Below are 19191 nucleotides of genomic sequence, written 5' to 3'. Positions count from 1 at the left end.
TTGGGTTGGTTGTTTTTCTGGCATTGAGTTGTATGAGCTGCTTGTATATTTTGGAAATTAATCCTTTGTCAGCTGTTTCATTTGCTGTTATTTTCTCCTATGCTTAGGGTTGTCTTTTCACCTTGCTTATAGTTTCCTTTTCATCAGGTCTCACTTGTTTACTTTTGTTTTTGTTTTTTTTTAAATTTTATTTTATTTTTAAACTTTACAATATTGTATTAATTTTGCCAAATATCGAAATGAATCCGCCACAGGTATATAGAGGATCTTGCTTTGATTTATGTTGTTGAGTGTTCTGCTTATGTTTTCCTCTAAGAGTTTTATAGTTTCTGGTCTTACATTTAGGTTTTTCATCTATTTTGAGTTTATCTTTGTGTATGGTGTTAGGAAGTGTTCTATTTCATTCTTTTACATGTAACTGTCCAGTTTTCCCAGCATCATTTATCGAAGAGGCTGTCTTTGCCACATTGTATATTCTTGCCCCCTTTGTCAAAAATAAGGTACCCATAGGTCATGGGTTTATTTCTGGGCTTTCTATCTTGTTCCATTGGTCTGTATTTCTGTTTTTGTATCAGTGCTGCACTGTCTTCATGACTGTAGCTTTGTAGTATAACCTGAAGTCAGGAAGGTTGATTACCTCAGCTTGATTCTTCTTTCTCAAGACTGCTTTGGCTATTTGGGGTCTTTTGTGTTTCCATATGAATTGTGAAAATTTTTGTTCTAGTTCTATGAAAAATGCCATTGGTAATTTGATAGGGATTGCATTGAATCTGTAGATTGTGTTTGGTAGTGTAGTTATTTTCACAGTATTGATTCTTCCTACCCAGGAACATGGAATATCTCTCCATCTGTTTACGTCATCTTTGGTTTCTTTCATTAGTGTCTTATAATTTTCTGTGTATATTTCTTTTTTCTCCTTAGGTAAAGTTTATTCCTACATATTTAATTCTTTTTGTTGCAATGGTGAAGGTTCTTGATTCCTTAATTTCTCTGCCTGATTTTTCAATGTTAGTGTATTGAAATGCAAGTGATTTCTGTGTATTGATTTTGTATCCTGCAACTTTGCCAAATTCAATGAATAGCTCTAGTAATTTTCTAATACTATCTTTAGGGTTTTCTATGTATAGTATCATGTCATCTGCAAACAGTGAGAGCTGTAATTCTTCTTTTCCGATCTGGATTCTTTTTATTTCTTTTTCTTTTCTGAGTGCTGTAGCTAGGACTTCCAAAACTATGTTGAATAATAGTGGTGCAAGTGGACACCCTTGTCTTGTTCCTGATCTTAGAGGGAATGCTTTTGGTTTTTCGCCATTGAGAATAATGCTTGCTGTAGGCTTATCATTTATGGCCTTTACTATGTTGAGGTAGGTTCCTTCTATGCACATTTTTGAAGAGTTTTAATAATAAATGAGTGCTGAATTTTGTCAAAGACTTTTTCTGCATCTATTGAGATTACTATATGATTTTTCTCTTTCAATTTGTTAATATGGTGTATCACATTGATTTGCATATATTGAAGAATTCTTGCATCCCTGGAATAAACCCAACTTGATCATGGTATATGAGCTTTTTGATGCGTTGCTGAATTCTCTTTGCTAAAATTTTGTTGAGGATTTTTGCATCTATGTTCATCAGTGATATTGACCTGTAGTTTTCTTTTTTGTGTTGTCTTTGTCTGGGTTTGGTATCAGGGTGATGGTGGCCTTGTAGAATGAATTTGGTAGTGTTGCTCCCTCTGCTATTTTTTGAAAGAGTTTTAAAAGGATAGGCATTAGCTCTTCTCTGAATGTTTGATAGAAGTCTCCTGTTAAGCCATCTGGTCCTGGGCTTGTTTTTTCAGAGATTTTGGATCACAGCTTCAATTTCAGTGCTTGTAATTGGATTGCTCATAATTTCTTCTTCCTGGTTCAATCTTGGAATATTGAACTTTTCTAAGAATCTGTCCATTTCTTCCAGGTTATCCATTTTATTGCCTTATAGATGTTCATAATAGTCTCTTATAATCCTTTGTATTTCTGCGTTGTCTGTTGTAACCTCTTCTTTTTCATTTCTAATTTTGTTGATTCTTCTCTCTTTTTTCTTGATGAGTCTGGCTAGAGGTTTGTCAATTTTGTTTATCTTCTCAAAGAACCAGCTTTTATTTTTATTTATCTTTACTATTGTTTCTTTCATTTCATTTTCATTTATTTCTGCTCAGAAATAAATTTCTCTTTCCTCCTATTAAATTTTTGTTGTGGTTCTTCTTTTTCCGGTTGTTTTAGCTGTAAAGTTAGGTTGTCTGTTCGATGTTTTTCTTGTTTCTTGAGGTGGGATTGTATTGCTATAAACATCCTCTTAGAACTGCTTTTGCTGCATCCCATAGGTCTTGAGTTGTCATGTTTTCATCGTCATTTGTTTCTAGAAATTTTTTGATTTCTTCAGTAACCTGTTGGTGATTATGTGTTGAAATGTCTTGTTTAATCTCCATGTGTTTGTGTTTCTTACACTTTTTTTCTTGTAATTGATATCTAGTCTCATAGCGTTGTGGTTGGAGAAGATGCTTGATAACGATTTCAATTTTCTTAAATAACGATTTCAATTTTCTTAAATTTATTGAGGTTTGATTTATGACCCAAGATGTGGTCTATCTTGGGGAATAGTCCATGTGCACTTGAGAAGGTGTATTCTTTTGCATTTGGATGGAATGCCCTGAAGATATCAATCAGATCCATCTCATCTAATGTATCATTTAAGACTTGTGTTTCCTTATTAACTTTCTGTTTTGATGATCTGTCCATTGGTGTGAGTGGGGTGTTTAAGTCTCCTACTATCATTGTGTTGCTGTCAATTTCTCCTTTTATATCTGTCAGAGTTTGTCTTATGTATTGAGGTGCTTCTGTATTGGGTGCATAGATATTTACAATTTTTATGTCTTCCTCTTGGACTGATCCCTTGATCATTATGTAGTGTCCTTCCTTATCTCTTGTAATATTCTTTATTTTAAGATCTATTTTGTCTGATATGAGGATTGCTACTCCAGCTTTCTTTTGCTTCCCATTTGCATGGAATATATTTTTCCATCCTCTCACTTTCAGTCTCTATGTGTCTTTAGGTCTGAAGTGGGTTTCTTGTAGACAGTTCATATATATGGGTCTTGTTTTTGAATCCATTCAGCCAGTCTGTGTCTTTTTGTTGGAGCATTAATCCATTTACATTTAAAGTAATTATTGATATATATGTTCCTATTGCCATTTTCTTGTTTGGAGTTGATTTTGTAGATCTTTTTTCTTCTCTTGTACTTCTTGACTATATAGGTCCCTTTAACATTTGTTGTAAAGCTGGTTTGGTGGTAGTGAATTCTCTTGCTTGTCTGAAAAGCTTTTTATATTTCCATCAATTTTGAATGAGATCCTTGCTGGGTAGATTTTTCCCTTTCAGTACTCTAAATATATCCTGCCATTCCCTTCTGGCCTGCAGAGTTTCTGCTGAAAGATCAGCTGTTAAGCATATTGGGTTTCCTTTGTATGTTACTTGTTGCTTCTCCCTTGCTGCTTTTAATATTCTTTCTTTGTATTTAGTCTTTGTTGGTTTGATTAGTATGTGTCTTGGCATGTTTCTCCTTGGGTTTATCCTGTATGTGCCTCTTGGACTTGAGTGACTATTTCCTTTTCCATGTTGAGGAAACTTTCAACTATAATCTCTTCAAAATTTTTCCATATCCTTTCTTTTTCTCTTCTTCTGGGACCCCTGTAGTTTGAAAGTTGGTGCATTTGATATATTCCCAGAGGTCTCTGGGCTATCCTCAGTTCTTTTCATTCTTTTTACTTTGTCCTGCTCTTTAGAAGTTATTTCCAACATTTTATCTTCCAGTTCACTGATTCGTTCTTCTGCTTCAGATATTCTGCTATTGATTCCTTCTAGAGTATTTTTAATTTCAGTAATTGTGGTGTTTGTCTCTGTATGTTTATTCTTTAATTCTTCTAGGTCTTTGTTAATTGATTCTTGCATTTTCCGCATTTTATTTTCAGAGTTTTTGATCATCTTACTATCATTATTCTGAATTCTTTTTCAGGTAGTTTGTCTATTTCCTCTTTATTTGGACTTCTGTGTTTCTAGTTTGTTCCTTCATTTGTGTAGTATTTCTCTGCCTTTTCATTATTTTTTTTAACTTTTTGTGTTTGAGGTCTCCTTTTCCCAGTCTTCAAGGTTGAATTCTTTCTTCCTTTTGGTTTCTGCCCTCCCAAGGTTGGTCCAGTGGTTTGTGTAGGGTGAGATTTGTGCTGAGATTTTGTTTGTTTCTTTGTTTTTCCTCTGGTGGGCAAGGCTGAGTGAGGTGGTAATCCTGTCTTCTAATGATTGGGTTTGTATTTTTGTTTTGTTTGTCCTTTAGATGAGGTGCCCTGCACAGGGTGCTACTGGTGGTTGGGTGATGCCGGGTCTTGTATTCAAGTGGTTTCCTTTGTGTGAGTTCTCACTATTTGATACTCCTTAGGGTTAGTTCCGGAGAAGGCAATGGCACCCCACTCCAGTACTCTTGCCTGGAAAATCCCATGGACAAAGGAGCCTGGTGGGCTGCAGTCCATGGGGTCGCTAAGAGTTGGACACGACTGAGCGACTTCACTTTCACTTTTCACTTGCATGCATTGGAGAAGGAAATGGCAACCCACTCCAGTGTTCTTGCCTGGAAAATCCCAGGGACAGGGGAGCCTGGTGGGCTGCTGTCTATGGGGTCACACACAGTCGGACACGACTGAAGCAACTTAGCAGCAGCAGCAGCAGCAGCAGGGTTAGTTCTCTGGTAGTCTAGGGTCTTGGAGTCAGTGCTCCCACTCCAAAGGCTCAGGGCTTTATCTCTGGTCAGGAACGAAGATCCCACAAGTGGTTTGTTATGGCATTAAGTGAGATTAAAACAAATATCCAAAAATGAGAAACCAAAGTGAACCCCAGGAAAATGACAGTTACAAAATCAGCCAAATAATACTTAAAATAATGGAATATACACATAAACCCAAGTCAAATAGTAGATTGACCCAGCGAACAAAGGAAATAAAAATTATATTTACCTGTTAAGAACAAAACTAACTAAAGCACAAACTGGAAAACAAAACTAAAGCAAGGTGCCAAGTGGGGAATAAAGCAATGAAAACAAAATTAACAAATATGTTGAGAGGAAAGGAAAGAAAGAAAAGAAAGAATAGATATGCAAAGTTAAATAGAGGTACATGAAGAAGATTTGTATACATTAAAGATTAACTGCAAGGGGGAAAGAGCAGTAGGAAAGGCGAACAAAGGAATAAATGTAGAAAAAATATAATAGGTTTAAAAAATTAAAAATTAAAATTATAAAAAAGAAGAAGAAGAAAGAAAAAAGAAAAATTCCATAGAACTGCAAAAGTCCAACATGGAGGCAGAAGTTTATAACAGCAATAAGAAGTGTGACTGAATATACACATATACATATATACCCATAAGCAAAATCAAAACAGTCCAACAAAAATAAAGTACAATAGATTGACCTGGCGAACAAAGGAAAGCAAAAGTTATATCTACCAGAACAAAACTAACTGAAGCACAAACTAGAAAACAAAACTAAAGCAAGGTGCCAATTGAGGAATAAAGCAATGAAAATAAAACTAACAAATATGAGAGGAAAGGAAAGAAAGAATAGATATGAAAAGTTAAATAGAGATAGATAAAGATTTGTATACATTAAAGATGAACTGCAAGGGGAAAAGAACAGTAGAAAAAGCAAACAAAGGAATAAATGTAGAAAAAATATAATAGGTTTAAAAAATTAAAAATTAAAATTAAAAAAGAGAAAAAAATTCCACAGAACTGCAAAAGCCCAATGTAGGGGCAGAGGTTTATAACAACTAAAACATGTGTCTGAGAAGAAAAAAAAAAGCTCAAAAGCTTAATTAGATTTCATATTGCCAATAAAATCAACAACTACAACAGAGGGGGGGGAAGGAAAAAAAAAAGAAAAATTCCAAAAGAATCTACAGAACAAGTCAAAACATAAGAATAATAAATGCTTTTCTTGAGTCACTGCTGTCAGAGTCCTTCACCTCGCTGGGAGTCACAGTTCATCTTACCTCCCTAGGATGCCCTCCAATACTGTGCTGATCTCTGGACCTGCTGTGGGGGCAGCTCAGATTCTAATCTGGTCCGACTTCTGTGTGTTCTTGCCTCCAGTGTCCACAGCTATCAGAGCTAGTGTGTTTTCTTTTGTGGGAGCTCTCAGTGACCTTTTATATATTCCGTAGACACAGAGTTTGCCAGTTGACCATGTGGATTTAGTCTGCACCTTGTATGGCTGTTGGGAACGTTTTGGGTCTTCTTCCTTAGCCACACTGCCCCTGGGTTTCAATTGTGGTTTTATTTCCACCTCTACATGTGGGTCGTCTATAAGGGTTTAGCTCCTGAGGCTTTCCTGGAGAGCTTGGGTTTGCCCCGTGAGGGCCAGGTGTGGAGGTGGTGCAGCTGCTTGGGTCGCAGGGGCTCTGGCAGCACCAGATACTCAGGGGGTTGGTGGCTAAGGCAGCAGGGAATACAGTGCTCTAGAAGGGTATGGCAACCAGTATTGGCCAATACGCTCCAGTATTCCTGCCTGGAGAACCCCCTCTCTGACAGAGGAGCCTGGCAGGCCACAGCCTACAGTGTTGCAAAGTGTCGGACATGAATGAAGCAACCCTGTGTGCATAGAGGCAAGACTTTTTTTTTTGCCTGTGGCAGCTTTGCCCAAGTGAGAGTTGAGTGTGAAGGTGGTGCAGCTGCTTGGCTTGCAGGGACCCAGGTGATGCCAAGTGTGCAGGGACACAGACTGCCTCTGCTGCAGGAGTTATGGCCCTGTCAGCATCTTTTTTCAAGCTTCTTGTAGCCGGTGATCAGAAGGCCTCTTTGGCCAGTGTTTCTCCGTACCTCCACCTGTTCAGGCACTTGGAGGGTTCCCTTGCCTGGGGTCCTTCTCTGTTGTTAGATGTGTCGGGCACATAGAGGGGCCCCCCTGGCTGGGGTCCTACTCTGTAGATCAGTGCATCAGGCACTTAAAGGAGCACACTTGGTGGGGTCCTACTCCATAGTTCAGGGGATCAGGCGTTTGATGGGCCAGCCTCTCTATTGTTCAGCTGCTGATGCTGTTGTGTGGGGGGAGAGGCCATGGTGATGACTCCACCTCCTCCATGTGACTCAGCAGTATTGCTTTGCTTCCAAAGCTGCCTGGCTTTCCTCCACAGACATTTCCCACCACAGTCTTCTCCCTCACATCCCCTCGATCCGTCTCTCTGCAGTCAACAGCAGCCCTCGTCCTGGGATTGCTCCACAGTCCCTAAACTCCAACTCCCAGCCGCTGTGCCTTCCAGGAGACCAGCATTCCTATAAGGGGTGTATGGCTGCCACAGATCAGCTGTTTCACTCTCAGCCTTAAATGTTTCTCCTCTGACTCAGACAATTGTCCCGCTGTGGGGATCGGACCCTGGCTTCAGTTCCCCCACCAGCTGAGGGCAGGTCCAGTCCTTCTAACACTCCTGCTTTTCCCCCTAGTTCCTTCTCCCTACCAAGTTTTGCATGGTTCTATATGTTTTTTTCCACTGGTCGGGTACTCCTGTCCACTCTCAGCTGGTGTTCTACATGGACTTCTGTGTCTGACCGTGTGTTCCTGATGTATCCGTGGAGAGAGTTGTACTCCACGTCCACCTACTCCTCCACCATCTTGTTCTCTCCTTAAGTTGCTTTTTAATCTGTTGCTTTTAAAAGCAAAAACATCCCAGGAGAACAGAACTCATAACCTTCATCCTGTGCCAGGTATATTACATACATGTGTCATTTCATGCCCAGGGAGACCTTTACAGAGTCCAAGCTCGTTCTGCTCGCCACACAATAAGTCAATGAATCCGAAACAAGGTGTTGAGATCAGGAAGGGCCTGTAGCATTTTTTTATGTTATTAAGATTAGCTTGCTAATGAGTTCAGGCTATTTACCAGACTTCTCTCCATAATTTGCCAAGATGCTATTCCTGAATGTTAATAGCCTTCATTTTCAACTTTTAAGCTCACCTTTCCTCACTTGGATAAAACCAACTTTACTATTGAGACCACTTTACAATGCTACTTCACCAAGTTGTAGGCATATTATCATGCTAAAAAGAAAATTACTTTTGAGAGATGCATTTTGGATTTGGAGTTGCCTTTTATGTTTTCTACATTGTATATTTTGAGAATATTCTTCTTCTTCTGCAAAAGTCAGTCCCATTGCCAGGAGGAGGAGTTCTGGATGTAACATGTGTTTGTAGAATATCTTTTTTCACCCTCTCAAGCTTTCCCCATCTTCCCATTGAACTGTGCTTTATGGATGTTCAGATTACAGTCATTCACCAGGCGCCCCAGTTTCTGTCTTCTCATGGGTTAGTCTTCCTTAGTTATTGCCTCTGCTTCCTATGCTTGTTTCTTCAGCAGAACTTACCTGTCCAAATTTTCATTTTTTCATAATTAGATTTTTCTTGCTCTCAAAGTGAAAATTTACCAAATAAATGAATTTTCCCCATGGGACAGTGGTTAAAGGCTAGGGTAGAAGGTTAGATTGTCTTCTGTCTTAGATAATGTCTCAGAAAGATGTACTAGATCATTTTAGCAATGCCCTACTAGATAGAGTACCCACTTCTTAATTTCTAATCTAAATAGCCCATGTAGTAAGAATTTGAGGTTGTTTCTGAAGGAACCTAGACCAGTAGACAACATATGTTATTATTTTGAGCAGTCAGAGTTTATTACTGCTCATGTCAATAGTTTCAAATTATACCTGGGCTATTCAAAATATGAAGTTATGGTAAACATCCATCTAAGTCCTTGGCTCAGTCATTGACATAACTGCTAACAAACAGGGTAAAGAACAAAACCCCCTTATAGAAAAATTACAGCAAACCTAAAATGGATAAAGGCCTCAGAAGTTTTGCTTTTTGTTGGGTATTAGGAACTCTTTATCTTCTTTAGAAGAGATCTAAATTTGACAAATATGTAGACAAATAATTTTGATAATTATAATTACTGGTAGAAGTGTTCATCAGGACAAAAATAAGAATTTTAGCTACTCTGAGTGTCCAGGAAAATGTAGCAGATTAAGTTATGTTTAAGCTCTGACCTGAAGCAAGATGAGTAGAGGGAGGGTTAGGGATAGGAATGATCATGCCAAGCAGAGAAAGTAAAAGCCTTATGAAGACCCTTCTTATCTATACTCATATCTCTGTCATGATGAGTTGGATAGATTGCAAAAGACATTGCATTTATTTATTCTAGTTTTTCCAATTTCATTTTTTAAAATTGCAGTTCTGAAGTGAAAGTGAAAGTCACTCAGTTGTGTCCAACTTTCCATGGTATTCTCCAGACCAGAATACTGGAGTGGGTAGCCTGTCCCTTTTCCAGGATATCTTCCTAACCCAGTGTTTGAACCCAGGTCTCCCACATTGCAGGCAGATTCTTTAACAGCTGAGCCACAAGGGAAGCCCAAGAATACTGGAGTGGATAGCCTATCCCTTCTCCAGCAGATCTTCCCAACCCAGGAATTGAACCGGGGTCTCCTGCATTGCAGGCAGATTCTTCACCAACTGAGCTATTTCTGAAGAGTGTAAAAGTAATTTTGACAAATGTTAAAATGGTTAAAACTTTGTCTGATATAGTAGATATGCAGTATTTTACTTAAAAAGGCATTTAATCACACTTTTTTAGTAATAAAAAGTTTGACATAAAAAAGAAACTACTCAAGAATATATTGAAGATTAAATATAAAACACCAAGAGCTGATATTCCACTTAAATATCTTAAAGCATAAAGCATATTATCAAAGAGAAATGCTTAGTTACAGCATACAGTGTTCTGTATAAGTGCTAGTTTTGATTAAAATTCTTTTTTCCCAATAATAAACAAAAGTTTTGCAGTGATATTTAGAAAAATATCACAGTTTTTTGTTTTCACAAATGAAAGAATTTCCTCAGTTAGAGGTAATTCATATCTTGGGAAACAAACACCTCCAATGTGATATATGGATTCTGTGATAATCAGGTTTGATAGCATTTTTATTGTGGTGCCAGTGAGAATATCAACGGAAAATATAAATACAGCTGCTACTGTTATTTTGTGGAACTTATTTCATAAAGCTTTTCTCTGCTCAATAAACTCTTTTTTGAAGAATTGTTATTATCAGAATAACAATATCAAACAATATCAAAACACACATGTATGTGTACACATGCACTATAGTTGGGATTATCCCAAAAGTTAGAAGGAAAATATAATAATTCAAGCAGCATCTTCAAATCACTGGAAAAAAGTGATCTGCACAATACTAATCTATAAATTAAAACTGTTTAAAGAAATCTGAACTAATCCTCAGAATTTCTACTAGGTGTGAGTTCAGTTTCCATGTATAACTAAAACAGTGATCAAAATTATAGTAATTTATACCCCTTTACATGCAAAAAATGTTAATATTTTAAAATATTACTCTGCTATTATGTAGCAACTGAGAACTTGCTTTCTAAATGTTTTATCTAAGTTGAAATATATACTTGATAATTAGTTTACAGTATTTTTTAGTGTTTAATGTATTTTTTTAATGCAGAATGGCTGAAATATTTGAATCCTTACACTATGATAGCACAATTAGAAATAGACCCTAAAATGTCTATATACTTGTTTATGTGCTACATTGGCATTTCCTTTGTCAACCATTCAATTTTGAAGATTTAGTGAACACATTTTGATGCTATTTTGCAGTTTAATGACACACATGAAATTGAGGAGTATAGTTTTCATTGTGAGGTCAGTCAGTTGCTTTCACAATGCTATGCTTATCACTTTACCACTTCTTGGATGTGTGATTTTTTCCCCCGGTTCTTTTTATTGTTTGGGGAGCTCTTTTATTGTATATTTACTCACCCCAGTAGTTTTATTTTTATTAGAGGATGATAATTTACCAAGATGTCCTTGAATGGTAGGTGAATCACAGTGTCATAACCCTTGTTCTTTTTTTCTCATGAAATATTTTTTTCCATTGAATCACAGAAACAGATGTTCTAACACCACCATGCAAAATCTTTTATCATCTCATTTTGAAAGTAAACAGCCTCTCCAGCCCATGGAGAAAGGCCCTGTACCCAATTCATTTACCAGAAAGTTCAAAATAAAAATTCTGTGCATTTCTATTTTAGCTGCTGCTTATGTATGTTTAATAAAATATTAATACATTATCTTATACCCTAACTTTTCAGCTCCTGATTCTCCCCCACAAGACTTCTCTGTAAAACAGTTGTCTGGTGTCATGGTGAAGTTGTCATGGCAACCACCCCTGGAGCCAAATGGAATTATCCTCTATTACACAGTTTATGTCTGGTAAGAATTTTTTTTCTTTTCTGGAAATAGTTCTGAGAACAAGTATTAATCTGTAACATAATAGGAATGCAGTTTTAAAATTTCAGATTGTGAAGCTACATTAGAAATCTGATTATTAATAGGCTAGTTTATATGCTTTTATTAAGAAACAACTTTTTCCCATATTATGTGGAGGTCCAAGCATAGTCAAATAATGTGAATTTTGTAATAAAAACAAAATAAATGTATTATGTATAATTACATTAGAATCCTGCTCTTCAGCATCATGGACTGCTCATGTGACTCCAACTGTAATTATATGTGAAAAGCTTTTAGAATATTACTCCAGTATTCTCTATGCCACTCTCCTTTTAAGTTTCCTTGAGCAGAATATTTTAAACTAAAATTTAACTAAAAGATATTTCTCCAGAACTCTATTATTTAAGGTCAATTGTCCATTGAAATGTAAGCAGTGTATTTATTTTTTACTGATCACCTTTACCCTACTTGCCTATTTATGAGTCAGTTGTGAAAAAAGACATAATCCTATAGTGCTTCTCATCGATTAACAACATGGTATTAATATATTGCTTCATGGAAACTCAATAGATTAGAAGCCTCACTTTGATCTACTATAAATCCTGGTAAAAGGATTCACAAGTGATATAACATATTTCCTAATGTGTTAAATATTTCAACTTTGAAAATGCAATTTACATAATGCTTTATATAGACATTTCTTTTATATTTCTTACTCAGAAGGTCCGGCATTGAGTGAAAGGCTACGTATGATGTTTTTAAGAAGTCTACTCTTCTCTTTCCTAAATGAAGACTTCCCCCCACCCCAGTCCCTCTTTAAACCCTTTGCATACTGCTCCTTAGGATTACCCTTCCTGTATTCTTCATTGCCTGATTCCAAGTCCCTTTGCTTTGGCAAAATTAGGAGTGGCATGAGGGATGATAATGGGAGGAGAGCAGTGAGACAAGGTAACCATTCCCCTCTATTACCCGACTCCATTTATCAGTTCAGGGTTTCATTTCTTCATTCAGTAACATTGATAGAGGAGCTATGTACCTGTGAACAAGACACACGTAAGACCCCTGCCCTCAAGGAGCTTACATTCTAAAGAGATAATTGGGTTATATACCCATAAATAAACAAAAGAGAAGGAATCAGGGGAAAGAGGGTTACTTTTGATAGGATGCTTCCAAAAGAATATATGGCCAAAGAAAAGGCCAAAAGAATAGATGGCCTTTACTTGTGATCTGAACGAGAAGGAGCTTCTTGTCAGGTCAGGATCTGCAGGAGGAAGGAATATCAAGTGCATAGGCTCTGTGAGGAAACACATATGTTTTGAAAACCATAGAGAAGGTGAGTGTTGCCACAGATGGAGAGACAGAGGAGAGTTATACTGGAGAGTAGGAGGCTGGCAAAGGTCAGGAGCTAAGCCATCATAAGGATTTGTTTTCATTTCAGTTGTAATGGGAATTATTAAAGTACAGTTATTAAAGCATTATTCAAGCACTTTGGGTACTTTATGCAGAAAGAATTGTAGGGGGAAAAATGCTAGCAGGAATATTAGGTGGGAGCTTATTTTAGTAATCTGGGCTATAGATGATCCTGGGATGGAGGAGAGAAGTGGCAGCTTTTTATTACACTTAGGAAGAAAAGTTGCTTGGACCCAGTGGTGGATTGATTGGCTTTGGGAATGAAAAGAAAGAGAAATCAATGGAATCAATGATGACTTCTGGATTTTTGAATCAAAGGTAATGACTCAGAGATTTATGACACTGTTTTGCTGAGTTAGAAAAAAAATTGACAGTGAAAAAAGTTAATGAGAATCAAGACTTTTCTGGTTGGGTTTCCGGTCCTACTCTGATAAACGGTATCATTACTCTGTACAGTGATCATGCCGTGTGAGTTCAACTCCCCAGCAGTCCTTTTTTCTCTCTTCTTTCAGGCGGTGTCCCATTTCTGTCTCACTTCCTAAAATGGACTGTAGGTATAGGAGAGACCGCGGAAAGTAGCATGAGGGGATCTCAAGTTTGGGATATCATGACTCATCTCATTTGACTGTTGGGAACCATTCTGGGACTCCCTTCCCACCCCCTGCCATCATAGCTTCCAGTTTCAAGGTTTTTATTTTCTGTTTTAGCCTTGATCCAACCTCAGATTTATTCTAGTGCTCTGGATCTCTCAGCATGTCTGTCTGAACCCTCAGGTAGCTATATGCTCTCTGTTGTTTTCTCTGAACCAATCCACAGTGTGCAGGACTGGAAGGTGGCTTCCACACCACTCCTTAGCTCCAGTGGTCTGCTGGAAGAGCCCTTAGATCTTACCGGACATAAGTATTAATAATCACTGGACCTAACTACTTAACTAGACATGAGTAATGCCATACTGAAGACAGATTTTCTAAGAGGTTTACCATTTTCCTCTCCATTCTAAGAAGGAGAAGCTCTATGCTGCCACTTCCTTCACAAACTATTCATTTGTCTTCACCACCTACCCTCAACTTATCTTCCCTGGTGGTTCAGATAGTAAAGAATCTGCCTGCAATGTAGGAGATCCAGGTTCAATCCTGGGTCAGGAAGATCCCCTGGAGAATGGAATGGCTACCCACTCCAGTATTCTTGCCTGGAAAATCCCCATGGACAGAGGAACCTGGTGGGCTATAGCCCATGGAGTCACAGAGTCGGACACGACTAAGCGACTAACATTTTCACTTTCTCATCCTTAACTTAAGATCCCAGGACAGCTTTGTCCTGTTATTTCTCTCACCTTTTCTTAGTAGTGCAAAACTTTTTCTTTTTGACTGCTGAAAGCTTTCTTTTTGCATGTAATTCTTCCTTTCTACACCATGAATTATTATAAAACTTTATGGCCTATATTCGTGCTGGACTGACTCTTACTGTGGAAAGAGAACATAGGAAACGCTTTTTCCTCAATAGAACTTGGCTATATTTCTCTTTCTCTCTCTCACACACACCACACATAGGGAGGAGGCGAGTGTGAAAGAAGAGGCAGAGAGATGAAGATCCTATCTGCTCCAAGATCTGGTTTGTTCCTGTTCCTGGAACAGGAAACTACCTGGCTCATAATTGAAACTAAATCATCTGCTGAATGGATGACTGAATGCAGAGTATATTTTAAGAGTTAAAAATTTAGTAGAGACTTATTATCTTTTCATTCTGGCATAAAATCAGTGATGCTTTTCCAAACAGTGGACACCTTCTGTTAACTAGAGTTAGGTCTTATAAAGAAACAACAAAAAAGGAAAAACATCTTAACATGTTTAAGAATATCATCTGTAATAGACTGACAGATATAAATGGTAATGAAGTATATTAAGAGATATTTTTAAATTTCCAGCATCTTCTTACCTAAGCTGGAAGCTTTAGCCTCTGTAGTTAAAGGGATATCATGATCCAGGGTCCTTTTTTATCACTATTACTAATCAGTAATGGTTTTGGGGGGCTTACGTGATGGCTCAGACAGTAAAGCGTCTGCCTGCAGTGTGGGCGACCCGGGTTCCAATCTCTGGATTGGGAAGGTCCCTTGGAGAAGGAAATGGCAACCCACTCCAGTATTCTTGGCTGAAAAATCCCATGGATGGAGGAGCCTGGTAGGCAACAGACCATGGTTTTGCAAAGAATCAGACATGACTGAACGACTTCACTTTCTTTCTTTAATGGTTTTTTGGAACTCTTGCCATATCAGTTTAATTGGGGAGAATAGGAGGCATGTATCATGATACCATGCAGCACATTCTGAGTGGAGAGACATAGGTCTGAATGGTGACTCTGCCACTAAGTTATCTGTGGGGTTCTCTTAAAGCACTGTGTAAGTGGTCTCTATTTTTATTAGCAGAGTTCCTGTTTCAGGGGTTCACATTTCTCTCACAATACTCAATTTCCATTATTTTCGTTCTTTCACTAACTACCAAATTCTTTTTAAAAAACAACATCTTTCTGAAGGAAGCAAGCTGTTCCATCTCATGAGTTATGAAGAATGTTCAAGTAGATTTTTGTGTTGAAGCATATGATGAAGACTGAGGAGCCAATTGGAAGGCAGTGATATAGTCCCCACATGAGAAGGTGAAAGCCTGGTTTAGGACAATGTTGAAAAGTGCTAATACAAATGCGGAGATTGATGCTTCACAGAAATCTCTAATGACAGCACTCAGAGGCCATTACAGAATCTGACAAGTGATTATGGAAGAAAACAGGAAGAGGCTGAACACCCTAAGAGGCTTTAGCCTGGATAACTGGGAACTTGCTCCAACACTAGGGCTTCCCAGGTGGCGCTGGTGGTAAAGAATCCACCTGCCAATGCAGGAAACTCAAGAGAAGTTCAGCCCCTGGGTTGGGAAGATCCCCTAGAGTAGGAAATGGCACCCTGCTCCAGTAATCTTGCCTGGAAAATTAAAAAACATCATCTTTGGATATTTGCTATTTTCAGTGTGTCTGCAAATTGCAGGTTACCTACTCTATTTGTTATACTGGTGACTTCTTTCTTTGTCATGAGTATTTCTTTACAAAATAGCTCATGAGGGTTATTGTGCAATCATTTTATAACCGCTACTATGTGAGCCATATTTGATTTGTAGATGGTGTGTTCAGAAATCTTCTTTAACACATTACATTTAAAAATAATGTGTTCTTCTAGAGTTTGCTTTGTAAAATAATTTTTGTCACCTAAGTAACACTTTTCCCTCAGTTATACTGGTAAATTATGTTTATACATTTTCAAATGAGAAACAATCCTTTCATTCCTAGGGCCGCCACCACTAGATAAATGCATTTCTACTAGAGCCCTCTGCTGCTGCTGCTGCTGCTGCTAAGTCGCTTCAGTTGTGTCCGACTCTGTGCAGCCCCATAGATGGCAGCCCGCCAGGCTCTGCCATCCCTGGGATTCTCCAGGCAAGAACACTGGAGTGGGTTGCCATTTCCTTCTCCAATGTATGAAAGTGAAAAGTGAAAGTGAAGTCGCTCAGTCGTGTCCAACTCTAGCGACCCCATGGACTGCAGCCTACCAGGCTCCACCACCCATGGGATTTTCCAGGCAAGAGTACTGGAGTGGGGTGCCGTTGCCTTCTCCGAGACCCCTCTAAGTGTATTCTTTTAATATACTTTGGATTGAAGTGTGGTGTTATAGTAAACTGATTTATACAACATGTTTATTTTATAGTTGAATTCAACTTGGGTTTGTTTAGCAATTTTATTTCTATAATGTCAGTAAATTTTAACAGTAGTTTTCTTCCTTGTTCATAAAACTTTTAAGTGAATGGTCCATAAGATACAGCTAAAAGACTGGAATGTAAATGATGTTGAAAATTCTAGCTTATACACAGACCTTGGCTTTTAAACTGTGGGGAGATAAAAAATATATAGAACCTTAAAATGGTTGTAGACTAATTAGAGATAAAATAAGCCCATGTGAAATAATTTAAAAATACTTGCTGAGCAATATATAAGGAAGTCAAAACAGTTTTACTGTAGATTTTTATTAAATGTTACTGGTGATTTCCCCTGTAACATAAAAGCTTACTTTTGGAAATGGCTTTTGTTATGCTAAAAAGGTATGTTTAGCCCTATTTCTTCCAGTTTTCGGAAAGATTTTCACTCTATTAAAACTGCCTAATGGTTTCAATGTGTGATATAGATCAATAATCAGAGTGGGAAGGGGGCCATTTCAAATTTCCTGAGTTTATCTCACATTTGAAATGAAGGTGGTAAAGACAGATTAGTTTAGGGGAACATCTCAGAGTGGGAAGGGTCTATGGAGGCGTGGAGGTAGCGTGAGTAGGCTGTGTCAAGAGGTAGATACGTGGCGTTGTAAAAATGAAACAGTGGAGCTGGATTAGGGTGGTGGGAGATACAGAGATGGAGGGAGTGGTTAGCACAAGGGTGCTTTTGATCATTTGACTTCTTGAGTTTTTTAGTGGGATGTTAAGAGCTCTTAGTCCTTTTTTATTAATCATTTTCATGAATGAATGAGATGAAGCTTGGTTACCAAGGTGACAAGCAGGCTAGCAGTAGGCCACTCGTGCTTCGCTGGACCAACAAACTGTTAATAAATTCTAAACAGAATTGTGTAGTATTTTTAAATGAGTAGGTATCTAGTGAAACTTCAGCTTCCTTTGTTTCTTACAAAAATCAGAATACTTTTGCCATGTTCCTCATGAAAAAAAATCAGCTGGAGTTGAAGAAAGGCTGTCTTTAGGTGGAGCATTTGCTCTGCAGTTTAACTTAGTTCCCATCACACTCTCTCTTTTTTTTTTTTTTCCAATTTATTTATTTTAATTGGAGGCTAATTACTTTACAATATTGTGGTGGTTTTTGCCATACATTGACATGAATCAGCCATGGCTGTACATGCATCCCCCATCCTGGACCCCCTCCCACCTCCCTCCCCATCCGGGTCCCAGTGCACTGGCTTTGAGTGCCCTGTCTCATGCATGGAACCTGGACTGGTGATCTGTTTCACGTATGGTAATATACATGTTTCAATGCTACTCTCTCAAGTCATCCCACCCTCACCTTCTCCCACAGAGTCCGAAAGTCTGTTCTTTACATCTGTGTCTCTTTTGCTGTCTAACATACAGTGTCATCATTAACATCTTTCTAAATTCCTTATATATACATTAATATACCCTATCGGTGTTTGTCTTTCTGACCACAATCTTTTACTCTCTTTTAAATTCATTTAGTCATTTATTTCACCTGTGTGGATCTTGAGTTTTAATACCTTCAGGGCTCTTTTCATCACATTGGTGAAATGTACAAAGCTAGGAAAGCTTGTGATTGGGGAACAAAACATCTTGGAGAGCTAAAGAGAAGGACTTGAGGGATACTGAAGTAGTTAATGTTTGGGGACAAATGTTGTGTTTTGTATCTTCCCTATATATCCTTATTTGTTTTTCACAACAGTTGGGAAAATAGGAAATTTTGTTTAAATCTTTCCATATGGTGTTGGTGTTCGTGATTTCTCATAGGTAATTGTTGTTTGGCATAGTCTTGATGTGATAAGAAATGAGCAAAGGAATTGGTAAAGCAGAGCAAAGAAACTGCTCTTAAGCTCTAGAATTTCCTTTATGCCCTGATGTCAAAATGTGGCCTGTCTTTTGAAAAGAAGTGTAAACTAACTAGGAAATAACTTTGTCTTAAATCTCCATTAATTTCATCTCAAGACATTTTCTTGTTACCAATGAGTGCAGATGAATATAAATTTATTCAGAATAAATTTATATTTATTCAGAATAATTTCAGTCATTAAAGTCTTTTGATTTCTCATTCAAAAAGGCTTTAAAAATGTTCTAATTTATATTCTAGTTTATAGAATTAAATCAGTAAAACGATAGCACTCAACACTCTCAAGAGTTTATTTTTGTTTTGTTTTTTTTTCCTCAGTGTGATAATCTGCACTGTGTGAGAGGTTTGGCTGATTTTCTGAGTATTGTGTGCCATTTATGTTCCTTCCATCTCCATGCAGTTTATGACTTTGGATACCTAAGAGTTAGACCTGCTCTGTCAAAGGGCCTTTTCCTCTCCCCATCTCACTCAACTCCCTCTTCTCTCAAATCTTACAAACTCGCTCTCTAGTGAACATTTTCTGCAGCTCTGGAAGCTATGATTTATTCTCCTTTTCTACTCTTTGTTCCCAATTAATTTCTTCACTCATCCCTTTCTCTTTTTTCTTTGCTTTTAGCTAATAGGGGGAAAACTATTGTTATTAATGAATTTGTTGTTTAATTATTTACTGCTTTGTCTATTTGGAGGGTAGGGCCTGTGCCTTTCTCATTTGCACCTAACATCTTTCCTGACGTAAAATAGGTGCTCAGTAAATTTT

General features: G+C 37.7%; 1 protein-coding gene across 1 annotated transcript in view; it reads left to right on the top strand.

The window, feature by feature from the left end:
- The window catches only part of PTPRQ (protein tyrosine phosphatase receptor type Q), a 229553-nt gene that overhangs the window by 49848 nt on the left and 160514 nt on the right, over positions 1-19191 (top strand). Inside the window, exon 17 of the mRNA XM_070370967.1 lies at positions 11240-11360. Within this exon, the coding sequence (XP_070227068.1) occupies positions 11240-11360 (121 nt within the window). The remainder of the gene's footprint in view (positions 1-11239; positions 11361-19191) is intronic.

This window comes from Bos mutus, chromosome 5, assembly GCF_027580195.1.
Source record: "Bos mutus isolate GX-2022 chromosome 5, NWIPB_WYAK_1.1, whole genome shotgun sequence".
In the NCBI taxonomy this organism is placed as follows: domain Eukaryota; kingdom Metazoa; phylum Chordata; class Mammalia; order Artiodactyla; family Bovidae; genus Bos; species Bos mutus.
The sequence above is the reverse complement of the archived record's forward strand: the minus strand, read 5'-3'. Positions and strand labels throughout refer to the sequence as shown.